The sequence below is a fragment of the Elephantulus edwardii genome, unplaced genomic scaffold (assembly GCF_000299155.1).
Source record: "Elephantulus edwardii isolate Elephantulus edwardi_28Jun2011 unplaced genomic scaffold, EleEdw1.0 scaffold00001, whole genome shotgun sequence".
Lineage (NCBI taxonomy): Eukaryota > Metazoa > Chordata > Mammalia > Macroscelidea > Macroscelididae > Elephantulus > Elephantulus edwardii.
The window spans coordinates 37,578,848-37,600,617 of NW_006399751.1; the positions used below are offsets into that span (position 1 = coordinate 37,578,848).

Here is a 21,770-nt window from a genome sequence, read left to right on the forward strand (position 1 = left end):
TCTCTCTCTCTCTCTCTCTCTCTCTCTCTCTCTTTCTCTCTTTCTCTCTCCCTCTCTCCCTTTCTTTCTCCCTGCCAAGGAAATATGTGTGTGTGAACTGTGGTTTGGAGCTAGAAATAAGTGAGAGTCGTGCTGCTGAGAGCAGTCACGCAGGGAATGTCTAGGTGGGAGATTGTTTCTGGTGCTTCTTTTCATTGAGAGCGTCGCAGGAGGCCAAATGCAGCACATCTCTTAAACTTGCAAAAGTCAATATTTTCTGTAGCATCTTCTCAAAATGATTTTCTCTACTTCTGATTTTACATTTCTGAAAAATCTGCCAATATCCTAAGGAACCTAGACAGTTTCTTGGGGTCTTAACAGTGTTTTTTGCTCCTTGGCTCTATTTGTAGTTATATTTGGAATATTCTTTACTCAAGTTAGGCTAACTCATTAATGGGATTGATAGATGCATTTACTAAGAGGAAAGAATAAATAGGCTATTGGGTTTATTTTTTTCATTTTCTATTAGTTCTTGAAGACTTTCTTCAAAATTCATAGTGAAAATGGAACATTATTGACATTAAAAATGTTTCCAAGTTTGAAATCGCCTAAGGGATGTGTTCATAGTCACATCAGTAAAAGATTTGCTGGAGATTGAGTATGAGAACTAAAGAGACTTTATGAAATAAAACTACTTCAATCTTATCAATAATACCTTTCTAGTCTTTACAAGAGTCAATTAAATTTTATCATCCTTACAGTCTTCTAATTAATAGAATTTAATTAAATTTAATTGATCAAACAATCAAATACTGAAATGGAAACATCTTTAGTGATAGTAATTCATTGTTAAATAAAAGGACATTTGTTCCTTCATGATGATGTATTTAGATGTTGCTGTGGTGTTGATTTCTTACTATAGAGATATTTAAAGCAAAGTCTCACTCTACAAAGAATGCTCACATTCTTTTCTTTGACAAATATTTTATTCTTATTAATGCATTACTTATTTTAAATAACATCTTATGTCTGTCTAAATACAAAGCTTGTCTTTTATCTATCCTGGAATATAAAATTACAATAGGAGTTTTAATGGGAACGAAATGTAACACTGACACAATTTCTTTTTCAGAGGCATATCCTCCAGCCTTTCTCACCAGACCTAAGCCCATTACGACTTTTGTGGGAAAGGCAGCCAAGTTCATTTGCACCGTGTCAGGGACCCCCACAATTGAAACCATCTGGCAGAAAGATGGCACTGCACTAGCCCCTTCACCCAACTGCAAGATTTCAGATACAGAAAACAAGCACGTTTTAGAACTCTCAAATCTTACAACTCAAGATCGAGGTGTTTACTCTTGTAAGGCTTCTAACAAGTTTGGAGCTGACATGTGTCAAGCTGAGTTGATCATAATTGACAAGCCTCATTTCATTAAAGAATTAGAACCTGTGCAATCAGCCATCAATAAGAAGGTGCACCTGGAGTGCCAAGTAGACGAAGACAGAAAAGTTACAGTTACATGGAATAAAGATGGGCAGAAACTCCCTCCCGGGAAAGACTATAAGATCTATTTTGAAGATAAAATAGCATCACTGGAGATTCCTCTGGCCAAACTAAAAGATACAGGCATGTATGTCTGCACAGCTTCAAATGAGGCTGGAAGCAGCTCCTCTTCAGCAGTGGTAACTATTCGAGGTAAGACGCGTACATTGTGTGTTTTCTTTCTTTCTCTAGAGGGAAGCCACAGTAGACACATTATTGACAAACAATGCAGTCAGGGTACTTTACTCTTCAAATTATTTCCCTCTACTAAGTGTTGATTTGGGGAATCTTGGATTCCCCCCCCCCAATCTTCTAAATGCCCTTATTTTGTTCTTTTAAAACTGTCTTCCATTAACAAGACATGCTTAAAATTTCTTCCAAGAACTTTATCTAGACAATCTTTAGCATCTTTTATAAAAGAGATCTTTGGGTAAATACATCTTTGGGATTGGGTTTGGGGATTGGCTTTGGGGTTTTTTATATCCCTGTAATCCAAACACTAGTCACATGTTTTTGAAACATTGAAAGCTATTAAGTGCACCACTGCTTTTCCAGATAGTGTGTGAAGTGTGTGTGTGTGTGTGTGTGTGTGTGTGTGTGTGTGTGTGTACACCTGTGTGCCTCCTTTTGTTGCATGTCTTATTTTCTTCTGTGGCGTTTTAGGCTTAAGCTATCTTTTCCTTTCTCTTTTCATAAACGTGGTGTAGAGCCACCCTCATTTGTGAAGAAGGTGGATCCCTCTTATTTAATGCTCCCTGGAGAATCCGCACGCCTCCATTGTAAACTCAAAGGTTCACCTGTGATCCAGGTGACCTGGTTTAAAAACAACAAAGAACTTCACGAAAGTAACACAATCCGAATGTCTTTTGCCAATTCGGAAGCTGTCCTCGACATTACAGACGTAAAAGTTGAAGACAGTGGAAGTTACTCCTGTGAAGCAGTTAATGACATTGGCAGTGACAGTTGCAGTACTGAAATAGTTATCAAAGGTTTGTTTTCTCAGTTCTAGTCCACTGTTTCTGAGATAAGACTTTCTTTTTAACTGCTTGAAACGTTACTTATAAATGCTTTCATGCTTTTGTAGAACCTCCTTCTTTCATCAAGGCTCTCGAGCCTGCAGACATAGTGAGAGGAGCAAATGCCCTCCTTCAGTGTGAGATCTCGGGCACTGGACCATTTGAAATTAGCTGGTTCAAAGACAAGAAGCAAATTCGAAGTAGCAAAAAGTACAGGTTGTTTTCGCAGAAGTCCCTTGTATCCCTGGAGATCTTTTCTTTCAATAGTGCAGATGTTGGTGAATATGAATGTGTTGTAGCTAACGAAGTCGGGAAGTGTGGCTGTGTCGCAACCCACTTATTAAAAGGTTAGTGTATGGAACTGACATCTCTCTAACAAATTGTTAGAATAGCTTTCTTAACCCATGGAAAGAAAACTGGTACTTTATCTTCTTCCCTTAACCTTTGACAATATGGTTTCTCTTCAATTGATCTGGGAACTGGGGAACAAAGTCAACAACCTTGTGTTGGCATAAGTGTAAATACTTAGTCCTTGTGATAAAGGGAATTATATAGTATTATATAGTAAGTAAGTCACCTATGGCTGACAACTTTATGTCTTCTATGCTTCTATCTCTTGAGTGGAATTATAATTTCTCAATTTTTTTATTACCCCAATCATGAAATAGCCATATTGGACAAGATGCATGCAAATTAGATGAAACTCTTAATTATTCATGGTGATGAAAGTGTTTGACACTAATTGACACTTCTTTTCTGCTCTCTTTGATTAGAACCACCAACTTTTGTAAAGAAAGTAGATGATTTTACTGCACTAGCAGGCCAGACTGTTACTTTACAAGCGGCTGTGAGAGGGTCAGAACCCATTTCTGTCACATGGATGAAAGGACAAGAGGTCATTAAAGAAGATGAAAAAATCAAAATGAGCTTTGCCAATGGGGTGGCAGTCTTGATAATACCTGATGTGCAGATTAGCTATGGAGGCAAATACACATGCCTGGCTGAAAATGAAGCAGGGAGTCAAACATCTGTTGGGGAATTAATTGTTAAAGGTTTGTGTAGGAACATTAAATTCTGAATCCCTATTTCCATTTATAGTTGAACCCTTAATGCGTGCCTAGAAATTCTAACTGTTTAATACCATTGTAGAACCTGCCAAGATCATTGAGAGGGCAGAGCTGATCCAAGTGACAGCTGGAGACCCCGCCACGCTCGAGTACACCGTTGCAGGTACCCCAGAACTCAAGCCCAAATGGTACAAAGATGGGAGACCTTTGGTCGCCAGTAAAAAATACAGAATAAGCTTTAAAAATAACGTAGCCCAACTCAAATTCTATTCCGCTGAACTACATGATAGTGGCCAGTACACGTTTGAGATTTCCAACGAAGTCGGCACCAGCTCCTGTGAGACAGCATTCACCGTTTTAGGTTAGTATTGTAGGAAGCAGTGCTATGCTGCCCTTTGAAGCACAGGGGAAACCAAACCCACCCACATTGATTCCCTCCCCCCTTCTTGTACCATGAACAGATCGAGACATTGCACCGTTTTTCACCAAACCCTTGCGCAACGTGGATAGCGTCATCAGTGGCGCCTGCAGGCTGGACTGCAAAATCGCTGGCTCCCTGCCCATGAGGGTGTCCTGGTTTAAGGATGGTAAAGAGATCGCCTCCTCTGACAGATACCGAATAGCCTTTGTGGAAGGCACAGCCTCCTTGGAGATAAGCAGAGTAGACATGAATGACGCAGGCAATTTCACTTGCAGAGCCACCAATTCGGTGGGAAGCAAAGACAGCAGCGGAGCCCTGATTGTGCAAGGTTGGCTGGAGACTTTGCATTTTATTCTTATCATAAACTGTGGTCAAATTAAGGTTTCTTCCCTAAATCACGTCTCTTAACTCTTTGACATTCTTTCTTATACCTCTTCTTCAGAACCACCTAGTTTTGTAACCAAGCCCAGATCAAAGGATGTTCTGCCTGGCTCTGCAGTTTGTCTGAAGAGCACTTTCCAAGGCTCTATCCCTCTCACAATCAGATGGTTCAAGGGGGACAAAGAGCTGGTTTCTGGTGGCAGCTGCTACATTACCAGAGAAGCTCTAGAAAGTTCTCTGGAGCTCTATGCAGTGAAAACCTCTGACTCAGGCACATACACCTGTAAAGTCAGCAACGTCGCCGGAAGCGTGGAATGCAGTGCAAACTTGTTTGTGAAAGGTTTGCATCTTTTTTCCTGGCATCTTTTTTTTTCTTTACTACTTTAAATTCTTTCTTCTTCTTGCTCGCATTTCTTACTAACCCCCTTCCTTTCGCAGGACCTGCCACATTTGTTGAAAGGTTAGAGCCATCGCTACTGTTAAAGAAGGGAGACACCACTCAGCTCACCTGCAAAGTAACTGGCACTCCTCCCATTAAAATCACATGGTTTGTAAACGATAGAGAAATTAAGGAGAGCAGCAAACACAGAATGTCTTTTGTGGAGTCCACTGCGGTCCTGATGCTTACGGATGTTGCCACCGAAGACAGTGGCGAATATATGTGTGAGGCTCAAAATGAAGCTGGCAGTGACCACTGCAGCAGCATCGTAATAGTGAAAGGTTGGTTTATATCTTGCTTCTTGTGTTGACCCAAATTGAGACGCGGAGCCTAGAGCTCTCCCCTAATAATGCAAAACAAATCCTTTTCTACCATAGAATCACCTTACTTTACCAAAGAATTTAAGCCAATTGAGGTGTTGAAGGAGTACGATGTCATGCTGCTGGCCGAAGTGGCAGGCACGCCTCCCTTCGAGATCACTTGGTTCAAAGACAACACGACTCTGCGGAGCGGTAGGAAGTATAAGACCTTCATTCAGGACCAGTTGGTTAGCCTGCAGGTTCTCAAGTTTGTAGCAGCAGATGCTGGCGAGTATCAGTGTCGGGTGACCAATGAGGTGGGGAGCAGCACCTGCAGTGCCAGGGTGACTTTAAGAGGTCAGTACGGGTTCAGATTATGGGTTGGCTCTGTGCAGGGTCAGTTCTTTAAAAGAAAATGACAGTATTGTTCCAAGAGCTGGGCTTGATGGAGAATCCATTCTTCTATCAGAACCCCCGTCCTTTGTGAAGAAGATCGAGAGCACCAGCTCCCTTCGAGGAGGCACCGCCGCCTTCCAAGCAACTCTGAAGGGCTCCCTGCCAATTACAGTCACTTGGTTGAAAGACAACGAGGAAATCACCGAAGATGATAATATAAGAATGACCTTTGAGAACAATGTGGCAAGCCTGTACCTCAGTGGCATTGAAGTAAAGCATGATGGGAAATATGTCTGTCAGGCCAAAAATGACGCAGGTTTACAAAGGTGTTCTGCTTTACTCTCAGTAAAAGGTTGGTTCTGGAATGTTCCCTTGAGTTTCAGGAAGAAATAAGCCTTTTGGCAGGGCAGTTCTCAGTCTCTTTTTATTCTTTTGTTTTCTGCAGAGCCAGCAACAATCACTGATGAGGCTGTGTCTATAGATGTCACTCAAGGAGACCCAGCCACTTTGCAGGTTAAATTTTCAGGGACGAAGGAGATTACGGCCAAATGGTATAAGGATGGCCAAGAACTGGCCCTGGGCCCCAAATATAAGATCAGTGTTACTGACACAGTCTCCATACTGAAGATTATTTCTACTGAAAAGAAAGATAGTGGAGAATATACTTTTGAGGTGCAAAATGACGTTGGGAGAAGCAGCTGCAAGGCTAGCATTAATGTATTAGGTTGGTATCGCTTCTCTTTGGTGAGGAGTTAGACATTCCTCTGCTCCTTTGTCTCTTACAATTGAAAAGAAGGTACATTGAGAGTTTGACCTAACATTCTTTTTTTGCTTTTCTGTTGGATAGATCTTATCATTCCTCCTTCATTCACCAAAAAGCTGAAGAAAATGGACAGCATTAAAGGGTCTTTCATTGACTTAGAATGTATAGTGGCTGGGTCACATCCCATAAGCATCCAGTGGTTTAAAGATGACCAGGAAATTTCAGCTAGTGAAAAGTACAAATTCTCTTTCCATGACAATACTGCCTTCTTGGAAATCAGTCAGCTGGAAGGCACAGACAGTGGCACATATACTTGTTCTGCCACCAACAAGGCAGGCCACAACCAGTGCAGCGGTCATCTGACCGTCAAAGGTTGGCAGCTTTTACCTTTGCCTATCACACACTTACTGTGTTTTCTTAATTCTTAACTTTATTGCTCAGAAAATAAATCTTTCTCTTCCCCATTTGCTTTTTCTTTAACACAGAGCCCCCTTACTTCGTGGAGAAACCACAGTCTCAAGATGTTAATCCTAATGCCAGAGTTCAGTTAAAGGCTCTTGTGGGGGGTACTGCACCCATGACAATAAAGTGGTTTAAAGATAACAAAGAGTTGCACTCGGGAGCATCTCGCTCGGTTTGGAAGGATGACACCTCCACTATTCTAGAGCTCTTTTCAACCAAAGTTGCCGATTCTGGGACCTACATTTGCCAACTGAACAATGATGTTGGTACAGCAACCAGTAAAGCCACCCTCTTTGTAAAAGGTCTGCTCATCACATCTCTTCGCTTTCTAGTCTAGATTTTCACTGGGGAATAGGGAGCTGAGAAAGTAATTTTGTTCATTTGTTATTAAAAATATTCAAATTTTTTTTCATATTCAGAACCACCTCAATTCATTAAGAAGCCCAGTCCAATATTAGTGTTGAGGAATGGACAGTCAACAACGTTTGAATGCCAAATCACAGGCACCCCTGAAATCAAGGTTTCTTGGTATCTGGATGGGAATGAGATAACAGCCATTGAGAAACATGGCATTTCCTTTGTGGATGGTTTAGCCACTTTCCAGATAACTGGTGCTCGGGTAGAAAATAGTGGAACTTACGTCTGTGAAGCTCGAAATGATGCAGGCACAGCTAGCTGCAGCATTGAACTAAAAGTGAAAGGTTTGTTATTAGAATCTGCTTCACATTTGGGCTCTGCCACCTTGTAGACCTCTGAGCTCCCCTGGAGTAAGCTAGTTTCTGTGTTCTTTTTGAATCTTTAGAACCTCCCACCTTTATCAGGGAGCTGACACCTGTGGAAGTTGTGAGAGATAGTGATGTGGAGTTGGAGTGTGAAGTCATGGGAACAGCGCCATTTGAAGTCACGTGGCTAAAGAATAACAAGGAAATTCGTAGCAGCAAAAAATATACACTTACTGACAGAGTGTCTGTGTTTAACCTTCACATAACCAGAAGTGACACTTCTGACACTGGAGATTACCAGTGTATTGTATCCAATGAAGGAGGCAGCTGCTCTTGCAGTACTAAAGTCTCCCTGAAAGGTCAGTCACAGACACACAATTCAATAAAACTTCTACTCAGTCTTTTAACTTTATGATTAAGGGTCTCAATTAAAATGCGCTTCTTTCTACACTCTTACTTAATCACAGAACCTCCATCATTCACTAAGAAGATAGAAAATGTCACAACTGTCTTGAAAAGTTCTGCCACCTTTCAGGCTACAGTGGCAGGGTCCCCTCCTATTTCCATAACCTGGCTCAAAGATGATCATATTCTCAATGAAGACGAGAATATTCGTATTTCATTTGTGAACAATGTGGCCGCTCTTCAGATCAGAGCTGTGGATAATGGTCACAGTGGAAGATACACTTGTCAGGCCAAGAATGAGTCAGGAGTAGAGCGGTGCTACGCTTTTCTTCTTGTGCAAGGTGTGTAAGCTTTTTAACTTTTGTCTATAGAAGCAATTTAGTCAGCACAGCTTGTTTCTGGTGGGATGATCCATGTAACTCATCCATGTCTTCATTCTTATCGCAGAACCTGCTCAAATCATAGAGAAGGCAAAATCAATTGATGTAACTGAGAAAGACCCAGTGACCTTGGAGTGCGTTGTGGCTGGAACACCAGAACTCAAGGTCAAATGGCTCAAAGATGGGAAACAAATTGTGCCCAGTAGATACTTTTCAATGAGCTTTGAAAATAACGTGGCAAGCTTTAGGATTCAGTCAGTAATGAAACAAGACAGTGGCCAGTATACGTTCAAGGTCGAAAATGACTTTGGAAGCAGTAGCTGTGATGCCACCTTGAGAGTACTAGGTTTGTATCTTTGCCCTGGTCAGCTTCTCTTACTTAGAAGATGCACTTTGTAAATAAATGGTGACATGTTACTGGATAACTTTTGCTATTCTCATTGAACAGATCAAAATATCCCTCCATCATTCATCAAAAAACTCACCAAAATGGACAAAGTTCTGGGTTCCTCTGTTCATATGGAGTGCAAGGTTTCTGGCTCACTTCCTATTAGTGCTCAGTGGTTTAAGGATGAAAAAGAGATCTCTACAAGTGCAAAATACAGGCTGGTGTGTCATGAGAACACCATGTCACTGGAAGTCAACAATCTGGAATTAGAAGATACTGCAAATTACACATGCAAAGTATCCAACGTAGCTGGGGATGATGCGTGTAGCGGCATCTTGACTGTGAAAGGTTCGGATTTCTTTACCTCATTCTGGGGTCTTCTTTGTGAATACTTTAGATTGTATCACCTTTCCACTGCTCTTTATTAACTTTGTTTCTTTAATTCAAGAAAAATTCCATGATGACCTCTTTTTTAGTATATTTTCTTGTATGTCCAGAAAAATATCTAAATAATGCAATGATAAGAAATTTAATTACATCTGTTTCTCTTGAAATCTCTAGAACCACCAAGCTTTCTAGTGAAACCTGAGCGCCAACAAGCCACACCTGATTCTACAGTGGAATTTAAAGCAGTTCTCAAAGGAACACCACCATTTAAAATCAAGTGGTTGAAGGATGATGTGGAACTTGTCTCTGGACCCAAGTGCTTTATTGGCTTGGAAGGGTCAACTAGCTTTTTAAATCTCTACTCAGTGGATGCTTCTAAGACTGGACAATATACTTGTCAAGTTACCAATGATGTTGGTAGCGACTCTTGCACTACAGTGTTGCATGTGACAGGTGTGCGCGTTTGATTGTTTTATGTTTCTGTCTCACCCGTGGCTCCAATTCTTTCTGTAGTCTGTTTTGGTGCATCTTGCCAATCAAGAAAGTACTCTTTCTTTAACACAGTAGACTGCCATTATTTATTATCTCTTCTTCACACTGCCTAATTTAACTTTTATTACTCACATCTGTTCCCTCATAATCTCTTCTTTCTTTGACTCTCTAGAACCTCCAAAGTTTGTAAAGAAACTAGAAGCAACTAAAATTGTGAAAGCAGGTGATTCAGCACGACTTGAATGCAAGATAACTGGATCTCCAGAAATCAAAGTCATGTGGTACAGAAATGAGCATGAACTTCCAACCAGTGAGAAATACACAATGACTTTCATTGACTCAGTGGCGGTCTTGCAGATGAACAGTCTTGGTACTGAGGACAGTGGGGACTTCATCTGTGAAGCTCAGAATCCTGCTGGCAGCACCAGCTGCAGTACCAAGGTTATAGTAAAAGGTAGACTCTTTCTTCTGTTTCTTTTTATCTGATACTTTTCTTCTCCTTTGCGTACCATACCGCTTAGCTTTTTACTATCATTTTGGTTTTCATTTGAGATTATAAGCATTACCCAGCCTATCATTTCTATGTGAAGTGATACTTCCTCTTAAACTGTAGTTATATATAGCTAATTATTCTGACATTTTTAAATTATCATAATGTTATAATTCTGATAACCTCAGAACACTATCTGAGTACAAAATTGTTGGTTCAGATATGCACAAAAGAAACAAAGTAAGCATATTTTAAAAATGCTTTTGCCTTCTATCCATTTTTCATCTCTTTGTTATAATAATAGCTATTTCATCAATAAGAAGGTACATTTACTACATCCATTCAGGATGAAAGCAATAAATTTTCACTTCTAATTAAACAAGGCAAATATACTTTTCTTCTCTTTCACAATAATTAGTTCTTATCTTTCAAAAGAGTTGCTGGGAATCATACTCAAATCAATGGCACATAACAACAACTTTCAAAAATTACATTACTGTCTCTTTAATACAAGCCATACCAGTATTTTCTACTATCATTTTCAGTATATTTATCACAAAATCCAAGTTTGTCATGCTGAAAGGCAATTATTGCAATTCCTGCTTGTTGAATTAGAGGGTTCAGATCACAGATATTGTGAGGACCTCCCAGTGGTGTAGCAGTAGAGCACATATAACAACTTTTATCATTGTTGTCAGGACTCTGTATCCCACATAAATCATATTAGTATATTTGTTTTCTTACAAATTTTCATGTGAATCTTTATAGTAAATTAGTAATGTGAAATAGGTAGGGTTGAAATCTTAAAATGCAGTGGCTGAGTCAATTATCTAGACTCTAGTTTGGGATCTAGTTGAATGATCTCTTAAAGCTCAAACACCCCTCTGAGAGATAGTGTGACAGTGTTGAACACCATTTTAATTTTTAGAGTACTCTGATACTTCTTTGCCATTTTAAACAAAGAAAGAAAAACCTCTTATTCTATGAAGCTGAATGGCCCAATTCATGGAGCATTTTTTTTTCTTTTTCAGAACCACCTGTTTTTAGCAGCGTCCCTCCTATAGTAGAAACCCTTAAGAACACTGAAGTTAGTCTTGAGTGTGAACTTTCAGGAACACCACCATTTGAGGTGGTGTGGTTTAAAGACAAACGTCAACTCCGAAGTAGCAAGAAATATAAGATTGCATACAAAAACTTCCATGCAAGTATTCACATTCTAAATGTTGAAACTTCAGACATTGGTGAATACCACTGCAAAGCACAGAATGAAGTAGGAAGTGATACTTGCATTTGCATTGTCAAATTAAAAGGTGAGTCCGCTTTCTGTATGTGACAGAAATATTCAGAATGTGCAAGATGCTTAATATTTATCTCTCTTCCATTATCTGGACAATCTCTTCAACAACTTCCATCTACCTTTCTTTGTTCAGAACCACCAAAGTTTATCTCCAAACTGAGCAGCCTCACGGTGGTAGCTGGAGAGCCGGCTGAGTTACAAGCATCCATAGAAGGCGCCCAGCCTATTTCTGTTCAGTGGCTTAAAGAGAAGGAAGAAGTGATTAGAGAGAGTGAAAACATCAGGATTACATTTGTGGGAAATGTTGCAACTCTGCAGATCGCAAAAGCAGAACCAGCTAATGCTGGAAAATACATCTGCCAGGCCAAGAATGATGGTGGAACGAGGGAGAACATGGCCACTCTGACTGTTCTAGGTCGGTACAATCCCCGAGGGAGAATGGTACCAAACACTGGCATACATTACTAAGATTGGCTGGATGAATCTCTTTTTCCTGAATTTCTTCTATAAATGTATTTCTTGATCCTCACCTATTTGTGAGGTTTAGGGCAAAGGACCTAATCAATCTTTCAAGCATTGTTCTCTCTTTCTGTGATTCTCACAATATTTAAACATTCATGTTAGTGCTCACTCTACTGATAGACTAGCAGATTTAATAATGACTATTTTGCTTCAGTGAACTCTCAAGACATAGTGCTTAATGTGTTGGGTTGTTAGCTGAAAGGCTGGTTATTAAATCTCCTAGTTGCTTTGAAGAAGAAAGAGACATTCTCTTCCCCCAGAAAAATGGACAAAAACCAAATAGAAGGTGGCTATGAACAAAAATTGACTAAAAAGCAATGAGTTTAGTTTGGATATCTTTTGCTTATAAATTTATAACAGTTGAGAATCAGCAAACGCTACAAGGAAATTTTGCTTCCAAAGAACTAGTTTTCAAAACTTAGGGGCATCAAAGATCTAATATTAATAGGAAACTTGAGTTCTTGTTTAGGGAGGAGGGGAAATATTAAATTTCAATTTAGAAATTATTTAGATAAGAGCTTTCAAAAACAGTCTTTAACATCTTAAAGCAGAAAAATCTAAAAAAAAAAATGAAAACCCAAGTAATGCAAGGTTTAAGTCAAACTGATATACACTTTCCAATGTATATTGTCTAAACTGACTGGAAGTAGAATAGTACACAAACATGTTTCTTAATAATAGCTCCTATAATTTGATAACAGCATGTTATTATGGAATCAAATTTTATAATCTAGGGGAGAGCCCTCGCATAATCCTACCACTGGAGAAAAATCTTAGCAAAATGAAAATCACTCACTCAATGATTTCAAGTCAAAAGCAACTTATAGCTGATTCCCCAACCCACTTTCAGAGAATGTAAATTGCAAGGGAGGACCTTGCCCATCTTTCTGCTGTGTAGGAGCTGATAGATTTAAACCTAGCACAGTCATTTAGTAAAGGTCACACACTTTGACAGATGGATATCACGTTTTATTTCAGAGCCTGCAGTCATTGTCGAGAAGGCAGGACCAATGACAGTGACGGTGGGAGAAACATGCACTGTGGAGTGTAAGGTGGCTGGCACTCCTGAACTCTCAGTGGAATGGTACAAGGATGGAAAACTGTTGACCAGCAGCCAAAAACACAAATTTAGCTTCTACAACAAAGTCTCTACTTTAAAAATCATCTCTGTGGAAAAGCAAGATGCAGGCACATACACCTTCCAGGTTCAAAATAACGTTGGAAAAAGCAGCTGCACTGCTGTGATTGATGTGTCAGGTTAGTGCAAATGGTTCCCACTGATGGCTTGCCACTTCCTTTTACAAGAGGCTTTCCAGTTCTTTCTCTTTTCTAATATCACCATGAATCTCTTGCCTTTTTTCTCACAGACCGGATGGTTCCTCCCTCTTTCACACGGAGACTGAAGAACACTGGCGGGGTCTTGGGAACCTCTTGTATCTTGGACTGCAAAGTTGCTGGGTCATCCCCTATCTCCGTTGCCTGGTTTCATGAGAAAACCAAGATTGTCAGTGGTGCCAAGTACCAAACCACGTTTTCAGATAATGTCTGCACTTTGCAGTTGAATTCTCTGGACTCATCAGATATGGGCCATTACACATGCGTGGCTGCTAATGTGGCTGGGTCCGACGAATGCCGTGCAGTGTTGACTGTGCAAGGTCAGTGTCAGACCGTCAAACTCTTTCTTACAAATTCCTTCTTGAGCCCACATCCAGCGGGATAAACATTCCAAAGTTCTCTTTATTGGTTCAGAGTTGCATCTAGATGTGAGGCTTACAGGATCTTTTCATTGTCTTTCTTGTCTATGTAGAAGCACCTTCCTTTGTGAAAGAGCCTGAGCCTTCAGAAGTACTGCCGGGCAAAAATGTCACCTTCACCAGTGTTATTAGAGGAACCCCACCTTTCAAGGTTGGCTGGTTCAGAGGTGCCAGAGAACTAGTGAAAGGAGACAAGTGTAACATCTACTTTGAAGACACTGTGGCCGAACTGGAATTATTTAATGTTGATATATCCCAGAGTGGGGAATACACCTGTGTGGTTTCCAACAATGCTGGCCAGGCATCCTGTACAACACGGCTCTTTGTGAAAGGTTGGCTCACATGTATTTGATGTTCCTCGTTTCTGCTTGCTGTCTTCATTGTGTTTTTACTGTGTTTGACCACTGGGCTTTGTCACTCCCCAGAACCAGCTGCGTTTGTGAAGAAATTAAGTGATCACTCTGTAGAACCCGGGAAATCCATCATTCTGGAGAGCACCTACACTGGAACACTTCCAATTTCAGTCACCTGGAAAAAGAATGGTCTTAACATAACTCAGTCTGAAAAATGCAGCATTGTCACAACAGAGAAAACCTGCATCTTGGAAATTCTCAATAGCACAAAAGGAGACGCAGGACAGTATTCCTGCGAGATTGAAAATGAGGCAGGAAGAGACGTTTGTGAAGCTCTCGTCTCTACTTTAGGTGTGTTGCACTCATTCTTTAATTATTTGTGTTCATCTAGTGTGAAGCATGGTTTTGCTCAGTTTTCTTTCATTCCAATTGCTGATTGTGAGCCTTTATTCTTTAGAACCTCCTTATTTTGTTACGGAACTGGAACCTCTAGAGGCAGCTGTTGGAGATTCAGTATCTTTGCAATGCCAAGTTGCCGGGACACCAGAAATTACAGTGTTTTGGTACAAAGGAGACACCAAGTTACGGCCAACTCCTGAATACAGAACCTACTTTACAAATAATGTGGCCACACTTGTTTTTAACAAAGTGAATATGAATGACAGTGGGGAATACACGTGTAAGGCAGAAAATAGTATAGGAACGGCTTCTTCTACGACAACCTTCAGAATTCAAGGTGATGACGTGTTGAAAACAAAGAAAGGGGGGTTGTGTTGTTTGGTTTGGTTGGGGTTTTTGCTTTTCTTCACATTTTTATCTTTATTGGAAAGTTAATTTACCTTTCAGCTATTAATATCTCAAGTGTGGTTTTCCTACAGAGCGCCAGCTTCCACCTTCCTTTGCAAGACAGTTGAAGGACATTGAGCAAACTGTTGGCTTACCAGTTACACTCACTTGCCGATTAAATGGCTCAGCACCTATTCAGGTGTGCTGGTATAGAGACGGTGTACTTCTAAGAGATGATGAAAATCTGCAAACATCATTTGTAGATAATGTAGCAACATTAAAGATTTTGCAGACTGACTTAAGTCACTCTGGTCAGTACTCTTGCTCAGCTTCCAATCCACTTGGTACGGCATCTTCTAGTGCTAGACTGACAGCAAGAGGTTGGTTTTCATGTTAATCTTTCTCTTTACAAATCATGGATTCTTACTGCATTGGCCAATGGGAAAAAAAACAAAACAATACAATACACATTGCCTTTTCCTCTTATCTTCCAGAACCTAAGAAATCTCCCTTCTTTGACATCAAGCCTGTATCTATAGATGTCATTGCTGGAGAAAGTGCTGATTTTGAGTGTCATGTTACTGGTGCCCAGCCAATGAGAATCACTTGGTCAAAAGATAACAAGGAGATTCGTCCTGGTGGAAACTATACAATCACCTGTGTTGGGAACACTCCACACTTAAGAATTCTTAAAGTAGGCAAAGGAGACTCTGGCCAGTACACTTGCCAGGCAACCAATGATGTTGGCAAAGACATGTGCTCAGCTCAACTCAGTGTCAAAGGTATCATTGTGTGGTTTACCAACATTTGTTCTTGTTCATGTTTGTGTAATTGTCTTCTAAAGCTTTCTTTTGCTTTGAAATGTTTGGAACAGACTAACTGGACCATATTAGAAATTTATACATTGGTTTTGACAGTAACAAAGTTCAACTTTTTTAATATGTATTTTAAGTTAATGTATTTTTAGGGGTAATGTCATCAAAGGATATTGTTTAATTGAAATCTGCTGAATATTATTTCAGTTATGCTCTTTTAAAATTATTTTCTTATTAAATGACATTATAACTTAATTATATCTAGTAAATGCATCTATGATACACTAACATGTATATTTTTATCTTATATACCCAAACTGTAAAATTAAATGTATCAACTAAATTCTCTACTAAACAAAAAAAAGGTTGGTTAATAAAAAAGTCATTTTACTGTTAAATGCTCAGAAAGTATAATCTTAATACTGACCCAGTTTAAATGTAACTTTATAAGATCTTCAGCCACAAACAAGCCATGTTCTTTTAAATATTCCTTAATGACTTTTTTGCTTTGGTTTACTAGAACCTCCAAAATTTGTTCAGAAATTAGAAGCTTCAAAAGTTGCCAAGCAGGGGGAACCCATTCACCTGGAATGTAAAATAAGTGGTTCCCCAGAAATCAAAGTTGTATGGTTCCGAAATGACAGTGAACTTCATGAAAGTTGGAAATACAACATGTCATTCGCTAATTCTGTGGCACTGCTTACCATTAACGAAGCCAGCACTGAGGACAGTGGGGACTACATCTGTGAGGCTCACAATGGTGTTGGTGATGCCAGCTGTAGCACAGCCCTGACAGTTAAAGGTTAGACCTCTTGCAGCTCTTCCTTTCTCCTTCTCCTCTTGTGTGCATTCCTTCTCAGCAATGTTAGAAGTCCAGAAGTGGACTTGGGAGAAGTTTAGTCAAGGTTATTTAGGATAACCTTAGAATTCTAAAAGTTATTTTGAGGAAACATGATTTCTTGTGTTAGCATGTCATTGTATGATCTTTCTATTCACTCTATTTTAAAAATTTCTTTTATTAATTTTTGTATGTGTACCGTCAAATCGTATCTGACTGGTACGGGAGGAGATTGCCCCTCCTTCTCCAGCAGAGCATCTGGTGAATTCAAACCGCATACCTCTGGGATTGCAGTGCAGTTTTTGCCACTAGGCCACCAGAATTCCCTTATGCCTATTCACTCTTAATGATTCTAAAGTCGGGATTTTTTATTTTATTTTTTTTTAAGAAAGCAAGTCTTCTCATTGTTGTCTTTTTCTTTCTATTAGCTCCTCCTGTTTTCAGCCAAAAGCCTTCTCCAGTTGGAGCCCTCAAAGGCTCTGATGTTGTCTTCCAATGTGAAATTTCGGGCACTCCCCCATTTGAAGTGGTGTGGTTTAAAGATCGGAAGCAAGTCCGAAGCAGCAAGAAATTTAAAATCACTTCGAAGAACTTTGACACGAGTCTTCATATTCTTGGTCTTGAAGCCCCTGATGTAGGGGAGTATCACTGCAAAGCTACAAACGAGGTGGGAGGTGACACGTGCGTTTGCACTGTCAAATTCAAAGGTTTGTACGCATGGGCATTAAGTACCCCCATCCGTGTGTCTTGTTTTGTTTGATTCCTGTTTTATGTGCCTGTGATTCTTATGGTTTTCTTTTCCCTTGATGAATAATTTCTTCTATTAGAACCTCCACGATTTGTGAAAAAACTAAGTGACACCTCCACCCTTGTGGGGGATCCTGTGGAGTTGCGGGCTGTGGTGGAGGGCTTCCAGCCCATCTCTGTTGTCTGGCTGAAAGATAAAGGCGATGTCATCAGAGAGAGTGAGAACACCAGGATTTCATTTGTTGATAATGTGGCAACCCTCCAACTTGGAAGCCCTGAAGCGTCTAATTCAGGCAAATACACATGCCAAATCAAAAACGACGCCGGCATGCGGGAATGTTCAGCAGCCTTAACTGTGCTAGGTTAGTAACAGATTCCAGTCTAGGAAAAAGGAAAGTTGATTGATCCAAAAGTATTTGCTATCAACAATGCATTGATTACACTCTTAACAGTGCTTGGGAGTGACTTCATTTTCAACATGATATGCCTCTTCTTTTAGAACCAGCCAGAATCATAGAGAAGCCAGAACCCATGACTGTCACCACTGGAAATGCTTTTGCATTAGAGTGTGTCGTGGTTGGAACTCCAGAACTTTCAGCCAAGTGGTTCAAAGATGGGAGAGAATTATCTGCAGACAGCAAACACCACATTACATTCATCAATAAAGTGGCCTCCCTCAAAATCCCCTCTGCAGAAATGAGTGACAAGGGGTTATATAGCTTTGAGGTGAAAAACAGTGTTGGGAAAAGTAACTGTACGGTCTCTGTCCATGTTTCGGGTGAGTACTTTGAGGCTTGCTCTAGATACAGTTATTTCCAGTAGAGGGAAGAAAAGGCTTGTCTTTAAACATGAAAACGACCCTTCTTCACGTAGATCGCGTTGTGCCGCCTTCCTTCATCCGCAAGCTGAAGGACACCAACGCCGTCCTGGGGGCCTCGGCCGTGCTGGAGTGCCGAGTGTCTGGATCAGCCCCGATTTCAGTTGGCTGGTTTCTGGATGGAAATGAAATCATCAGTGGACCCAAGTGTCAGTCTAGCTTTGCAGAAAATGTGTGTACCTTGAATTTGAACTTGCTGGAGACCTCTGACACCGGAACATACACGTGTGTGGCTGCCAACATAGCCGGTTCCGATGAGTGCTCGGCAGTTCTGACAGTCCAAGGTCAGTGACAAGGACTGGGCCGCTGCCTCTGCAGCACCTCTTCCATGTGACTTAGTGCTCTTCTTGAGTTCGTCTTCATATTCAGGCTTTCTTTGTCTTCAAAGAGCAAAAGCACTTCTCACTGGGGTTTCTTCTCTTCTTTTCATTTCCCCCTTTCTTCCTCCGGGCTATCTAGAACCACCATCTTTTGCACAAACCCCCGACTCTGTGGAAGTCTTACCTGGAATGAGTCTCACGTTCACCAGTGTAATAAGAGGCACCCCTCCTTTCAATGTCAAATGGTTTAAAGGCAGCAGGGAATTGGTGTCAGGAGAATCGTGCACCATCTCTTTGGAAGACTTTGTCACCGAGCTGGAGCTGGTAGAGGTGGAGCCATTGCAGAGTGGAGACTATTCTTGCCTCATTACTAATGATGCCGGCAGTGCCTCCTGTACCACACATCTTTTTGTGAAAGGTTTGTTCTTTTCTCTGATTTGGTATATTACTTTTTCTAGTTTGGTTTTTGTTTTTGTTTTTTTTTTGCTTTTGGTTTTGGTTTTTTGGGGTTTTTTTTGTCCTTATTTTCCCCTTGGAGATGGGAATTTTACCCATGTGTTTTTTTCTTTATAGAACCAGCCACCTTTGTGAAGAGACTGGCTGATTTCAGTGTTGAAGCAGGAAGTCCCATAGTTCTCGAGGCCACGTATTCAGGCACACCTCCAATCACAGTCAATTGGATGAAGAATGAATATGCGCTTTCCCAGTCTCCTACTTGCAGCATAACCATGACAGAAAAATCCACCATACTGGAAATTCTTGAGAGCACCGTAGAGGACTATGCACAATACAGTTGCCTCATAGAAAATGAGGCTGGCCAAGACATCTGTGAAGCACTGGTGTCAGTCCTAGGTGTGTGGCAGTAACCTCCCTTATTAGCCTTTCTTCTTTCTTTGAGCGTCTTCTCTCAGTTAGCATGATTGGTTGATGACTATCCCTTTTGACCACAGAACCACCCTATTTTATTGAGCCTCTGGAACATGTGGAAGCAGCCATTGGAGAACCCGTGACTTTGCAGTGTAAAGTGGATGGAACTCCAGAAATTAAAATTTCTTGGTATAAAGAGCACACAAAACTTCGATCAGCTCCTGCGTTTAAAATGCAATTCAAAAACAACGTTGCCTCCTTAGTGATCAACAAAGTAGACCCGAGTGATGTGGGAGAGTATACGTGCAAAGCTGAGAATAGTGTGGGGGCAGTGGCATCTTCAGCCGTGCTTGTTATCAAAGGTGATGATGCGTGTTTTGAACTTGTCTTACTACATGTTGACAATTTAATTTTCTTATAAAAATTCAAATATGCGGTGGATGTTTCTTTTCCAAATAAGGATTATCTGAAACTTCTTTACAGAGCGCAAGCTTCCGCCGTCTTTTGCAAGAAAACTGAAGGATGTTCAAGAGACTCTTGGCTTCCCAGTTGCATTTGAATGTCGCATCAATGGCTCAGAGCCTCTTCAAGTGTCTTGGTACAAGGACGGGGTACTTTTGAAAGATGATTCGAATTTGCAGACATCTTTTGTTCATAATGTAGCAACTCTTCAGATTTTGCAAACTGACCAGAGTCATGTTGGTCAGTATAACTGTTCAGCTTCTAACCCTCTTGGGACTGCTTCATCTAGTGCCAAGCTCATTCTCTTAGGTGAGTAGCTCATCATGTTGATTATTTATTATCCCCTAGCTTCACTGTGTAAGGCCACCCATGGCCTGATAGTGTCTTTTACTTTCTGTCTGGAAGCATGCAAACAAATCACCACCTTGGTCTTCATTCTTTTCAGAGCACGAAGTGCCTCCTTTCTTTGATCTAAAGCCTGTATCAGTAGACCTTGCTCTTGGAGAAAGTGGTTCTTTTAAGTGCCATGTGACTGGAACTGCTCCCATCAAAATCACCTGGGCCAAAGATAACCGAGAAATTCGCCCTGGAGGCAACTACAAAATGACTTTGGTTGAAAATACTGCCACTCTGACAGTTCTCAAAGTGGCCAAAGGTGATGCTGGGCAGTACACTTGCTATGCAAGCAACGTTGCTGGAAAAGACTCTTGTTCTGCTCAACTGGGTGTGCAAGGTACTTGTTGAGTGATTTAGCAGTTTTATATTTTCAATATCTTAAACTGGAGGAGATGAATGTGCTTGAAGGCTACATTTAACTTCAAAGAAATCAAAGGTTTTCTAAACAGGGTCAATTAAAACATTTTTCACTAAGAACATTTAAAAGTAAAGAAAAAAAAAAGCCCCAAAAGGAAATGTTTTCAATGGCTAAAAATATAGACTAAAAAAGAGAGTATGTTTTAGATTTTTACAGAATTCAAAAAAGAAATCCAAGTTTGAAAGGCATCTTAGGACAAACAAAAGAAGTTACTCAGGTGACTTGTCACATTGGTTAGTAAAGGAATGGATTTTGTCCTTCTAAAGGAAGACCTTCAATAAGATGGATTGACATAGTGACTGTGACAATGGGCTTGAGCGTGTCCAGGATCATGAGGATGGCCCAGGATAGGGCAAGATTCAGATTTATTGTTCATGGCATCAGTCATGTGTCACTGGCACATAACAACACAACACCAAATGATAACACATTTCCTAGCTCTGGAACCCCCTAGGAGAGTCCAGATTCGATGTAAGGTCAAATTCTTGCTCTCCACTATCCCAACTTAAATACTAGTAAAAGGCAAGCACTGGGGAATACTTAAGTAAGTTTTCAGAATTAATATTGTGGGAGACAACCTATCTTTCTAGCATGTTTATGAATGTTGTCAGAAATTTCATCTACCTCAATTGGAAGACTAGTTTAACCTACTAAAATGTTTTGAAGGGGGTGTGTTGAGATGGCTTATAAATATTTTGAAGTTAAACTAGAATTAGATTTTCTAGCCCATTTGCCTATACCATATGGCTACAAATGTTTATCTCCCTAAGCCTAAATTTTTGTTCCTTCAGTGAATGAAAAAAGCATTATTCTCAATTACTTCAGGGGGAATAATGAACAATGATAAAATGCCTATTGGAGGCCTGTAGGATAAAATACCTAGCTATCTGGCCTAATTTTGTTATTCCCATTCTTCATTATAGATAAATACTATCATTGTAGCCCAGGAAAATAGTCCTCCCATACAAATAGGAGAGTAATCAAACTGTCTCCTTTCCTGTATACCCTTAGTGGGATTCATTAAGCTTTGGCCTCAAATCTCAGCACCAGAGAAATGATCCTTTGACTAGAAGAACATTGTATAATAGGGATTACTATCTTCACTTTCTTCCCTCTGTGATAGTACCTTATCGGGATATATATACAAACAAATGTGTTTTTCTTAGTGACTTAATATTTGCATTTGTTAACTATTAATTCTTGAAATGGCATCATAAGAATTTGTTTCCCAACATTAAAGACCTCACTGTTTGACAAAGATCCCTTAATTCACATTGCCCTAAGCTAT

At 40.2% G+C, this 21,770-nt stretch overlaps 1 protein-coding gene across 1 annotated transcript in view; it reads left to right on the forward strand.

Annotated features, from left to right (window-relative positions):
• LOC102853765 (titin-like) overlaps window positions 1-21,770 on the forward strand; it is a 294,430-nt gene that overhangs the window by 77,381 nt on the left and 195,279 nt on the right. Inside the window, exons 50-88 of the mRNA XM_006878955.1 lie at window positions 1,112-1,675; window positions 2,230-2,511; window positions 2,607-2,885; window positions 3,312-3,590; window positions 3,688-3,966; window positions 4,067-4,354; window positions 4,469-4,747; window positions 4,846-5,127; window positions 5,224-5,502; window positions 5,615-5,893; window positions 5,987-6,265; window positions 6,389-6,676; window positions 6,790-7,068; window positions 7,186-7,467; window positions 7,569-7,847; window positions 7,956-8,234; window positions 8,341-8,619; window positions 8,722-9,009; window positions 9,223-9,501; window positions 9,713-9,994; window positions 11,062-11,340; window positions 11,461-11,742; window positions 12,828-13,106; window positions 13,217-13,504; window positions 13,657-13,935; window positions 14,029-14,307; window positions 14,414-14,692; window positions 14,835-15,122; window positions 15,237-15,524; window positions 16,078-16,359; window positions 16,824-17,102; window positions 17,223-17,504; window positions 17,642-17,920; window positions 18,016-18,303; window positions 18,479-18,757; window positions 18,913-19,191; window positions 19,290-19,568; window positions 19,690-19,977; window positions 20,114-20,401. Coding sequence (XP_006879017.1) covers window positions 1,112-1,675; window positions 2,230-2,511; window positions 2,607-2,885; window positions 3,312-3,590; window positions 3,688-3,966; window positions 4,067-4,354; window positions 4,469-4,747; window positions 4,846-5,127; window positions 5,224-5,502; window positions 5,615-5,893; window positions 5,987-6,265; window positions 6,389-6,676; window positions 6,790-7,068; window positions 7,186-7,467; window positions 7,569-7,847; window positions 7,956-8,234; window positions 8,341-8,619; window positions 8,722-9,009; window positions 9,223-9,501; window positions 9,713-9,994; window positions 11,062-11,340; window positions 11,461-11,742; window positions 12,828-13,106; window positions 13,217-13,504; window positions 13,657-13,935; window positions 14,029-14,307; window positions 14,414-14,692; window positions 14,835-15,122; window positions 15,237-15,524; window positions 16,078-16,359; window positions 16,824-17,102; window positions 17,223-17,504; window positions 17,642-17,920; window positions 18,016-18,303; window positions 18,479-18,757; window positions 18,913-19,191; window positions 19,290-19,568; window positions 19,690-19,977; window positions 20,114-20,401 — 11,268 coding nt within the window. The remainder of the gene's footprint in view (window positions 1-1,111; window positions 1,676-2,229; window positions 2,512-2,606; window positions 2,886-3,311; window positions 3,591-3,687; window positions 3,967-4,066; window positions 4,355-4,468; window positions 4,748-4,845; window positions 5,128-5,223; window positions 5,503-5,614; window positions 5,894-5,986; window positions 6,266-6,388; window positions 6,677-6,789; window positions 7,069-7,185; window positions 7,468-7,568; window positions 7,848-7,955; window positions 8,235-8,340; window positions 8,620-8,721; window positions 9,010-9,222; window positions 9,502-9,712; window positions 9,995-11,061; window positions 11,341-11,460; window positions 11,743-12,827; window positions 13,107-13,216; window positions 13,505-13,656; window positions 13,936-14,028; window positions 14,308-14,413; window positions 14,693-14,834; window positions 15,123-15,236; window positions 15,525-16,077; window positions 16,360-16,823; window positions 17,103-17,222; window positions 17,505-17,641; window positions 17,921-18,015; window positions 18,304-18,478; window positions 18,758-18,912; window positions 19,192-19,289; window positions 19,569-19,689; window positions 19,978-20,113; window positions 20,402-21,770) is intronic.